At 33.6% G+C, this 2,198-nt stretch overlaps 1 protein-coding gene across 1 annotated transcript; it reads right to left on the bottom strand.

Annotated features, from left to right (window-relative positions):
* Nucleotides 1-945: 945 nt before the first annotated feature.
* Nucleotides 946-1,815, bottom strand: LOC108355618 (transmembrane protein 165-like; the record flags this gene model as incomplete). Its single annotated transcript, XM_017606771.1, has 4 exons — nucleotides 946-1,125; nucleotides 1,195-1,377; nucleotides 1,473-1,568; nucleotides 1,639-1,815. Coding segments are annotated over 4 exons (636 nt in total), but the record flags the coding sequence as incomplete, so codon positions are not given.
* Nucleotides 1,816-2,198: the final 383 nt, after the last annotated feature.

The following is a 2,198-nucleotide window of genomic DNA, read 5'->3' on the forward strand; positions in this document are numbered from 1 at the left end:
AAACTACTATATCGATCTAATATAATTTGGCATAGATTTTTAAGTTGTTAAATTTAAATATAAAAAAAAACGCTTTTATGACAAAAAGGAAAGAAAATACAAGTCTTTTACGTTTTGCTTAAAATTTGCTGAGTTTATTTTACTAGTATATTTTTGTTTTTGTATGATGCTCCACTTTTACTTTTCTCACTTTTTACATATTAAATACAATACACTCACTAAACAAGCTTTTATTTTTGGTAGCTTTTTTTCTTATTCGTTTTAATTTACATCAATGCAGGCAATTTTGTCAATTGCATCTTCGAGCGGATTTACAAAACATTTCAGTAGTAGGTAGGATTTGATTGCTTATACAGTCAGTGATTATTTTTTCTTTTTTTTTTTAATTTATATAACTTTTGTTACACACGCTGAGCTTATTTAAACAACATGTATTGTAAGAGTAAGCAACACAGACTGTTTTACATTAAGTAATTTTGGCAAATAGTAACAACTTATAAATGTATATTTAAGTGCATCATAAGAAAGAGCTATGCAGCAATTCGAAACGAATTACAAATCAAACGAATTTCGAAAAATTAATGCGCGCCAAATTTTATGTTAAAAACCAACTAAAAATGTCATGGTTGCATAGTGCTTTAGCACATTTTTCTGCAGTTTTTGTGAACTCTTTGAATAAATAATTTTCTAAATGACAAAAGGAAGGCACTTTACTTGTTAAAGTTCGGTATCTTATAAAATTATCTAAATAAATTTGAAACAAAAAAAACATAAATGAAAACTGTTAAAACACTTTGAGCACTTTACTTTGTAAAAAATATAGAATTGGTGTGTTATTTTGAAACTAAAGTAAATTATTTTTTATGCTGCATATTTCCGTTGCGTTTATCCTCGTCATTTCGCACATGAATTTCCATTTTTTTTTTTTTTTGTATAAGTTGCACTTTAAATATCGTCTGGTTTTACAATCAAAGCGTACACTGCAAACCCTATAAATACAATGCCACCGAGTATTGTAACAGTGCGCACAGAAATTTTAGCGGCCACCATACGTCCACCGATTACAGCCAAACCGGTGCAGATTGAGTGGCCAATAATACCGCCGGTAATGACGCCATAAACATTCTGCAAGCAATCACAAATAGAAAAATTAATATAAAATTCAACAAAAAAAAAACAATCATATTCACTCACCTTGCTGGCGGCCAAAATAATGGTGGTTAGTTGCGAACGATCGCCCCATTCGGCCAGGAAGGTCATCGTAAAGGCCTGCATTAAAATGCGCATCGTGATATGGGTTGCACTCTTCTTTGGTATCTTGCGTACAACACCACTTTCGGCATCCTGAACCAAGCTAGCGGAACGTTCCAGCTGTTTTTTTTTTTAAGAAATTGGATGGCAAGAGAGAAATAAAGAAAATTTGATTAGGCGTGTGTGAATAGAGGGATCGTTTTTTNTGTAACAGTGCGCACAGAAATTTTAGCGGCCACCATACGTCCACCGATTACAGCCAAACCGGTGCAGATGGAGTGGCCAATAATACCGCCGGTAATGACGCCATAAACATTCTGCAAGCAATCACAAATAGGAAAATGAATATAAAATTCAACAAAAAAAAAAACAATCATATTCATTCACCTTGCTGGCGGCCAAAATAATGGTGGTTAGTTGCGAACGATCGCCCCATTCGGCCAGGAAGGTCATCGTAAAGGCCTGCATCAAAATGCGCATGGTAATATGGGTTGCACTCTTCTTTGGTATCTTGCGTACAACACCACTTTCGGCATCCTGAACCAAGCTAGCGGAACGTTCCAGCTGTTTTTTTTTTAAGAAATTGGATGGCAAGAGAGAAATAAAGAAAATTTGATTAGGCGTGTGTGAATAGAGGGATCGTATTTTTTTTTGTTGGTATACCGTGTTGTACTTTTAGTGAAAAATTATAATTTACTGCTTGTGAATAGTAAAACTGTGGACGAAATACATACATATGTAAGTTGGGAACAATGTTGGAAATATTTTCGGGTCAGAAAATAAGCATGATTGTTTGATGAAAAACGGCANTAAGAAATTGGATGGCAAGAGAGAAATAAAGAAAATTTGATTAGGCGTGTGTGAATAGAGGGATCGTTTTTTTTTTTGTTGGTATACCGTGTTGTACTTTTAGTGAAAAAATTATAATTTACTGCTTGTGAATAGTA

The sequence above is a fragment of the Rhagoletis zephyria genome, unplaced genomic scaffold, assembly GCF_001687245.7.
Source record: "Rhagoletis zephyria isolate East Lansing unplaced genomic scaffold, Rhagoletis_zephyria_1.1 Rzeph_scaffold_47843, whole genome shotgun sequence".
Classification (NCBI taxonomy): Eukaryota; Metazoa; Arthropoda; class Insecta; order Diptera; family Tephritidae; genus Rhagoletis; species Rhagoletis zephyria.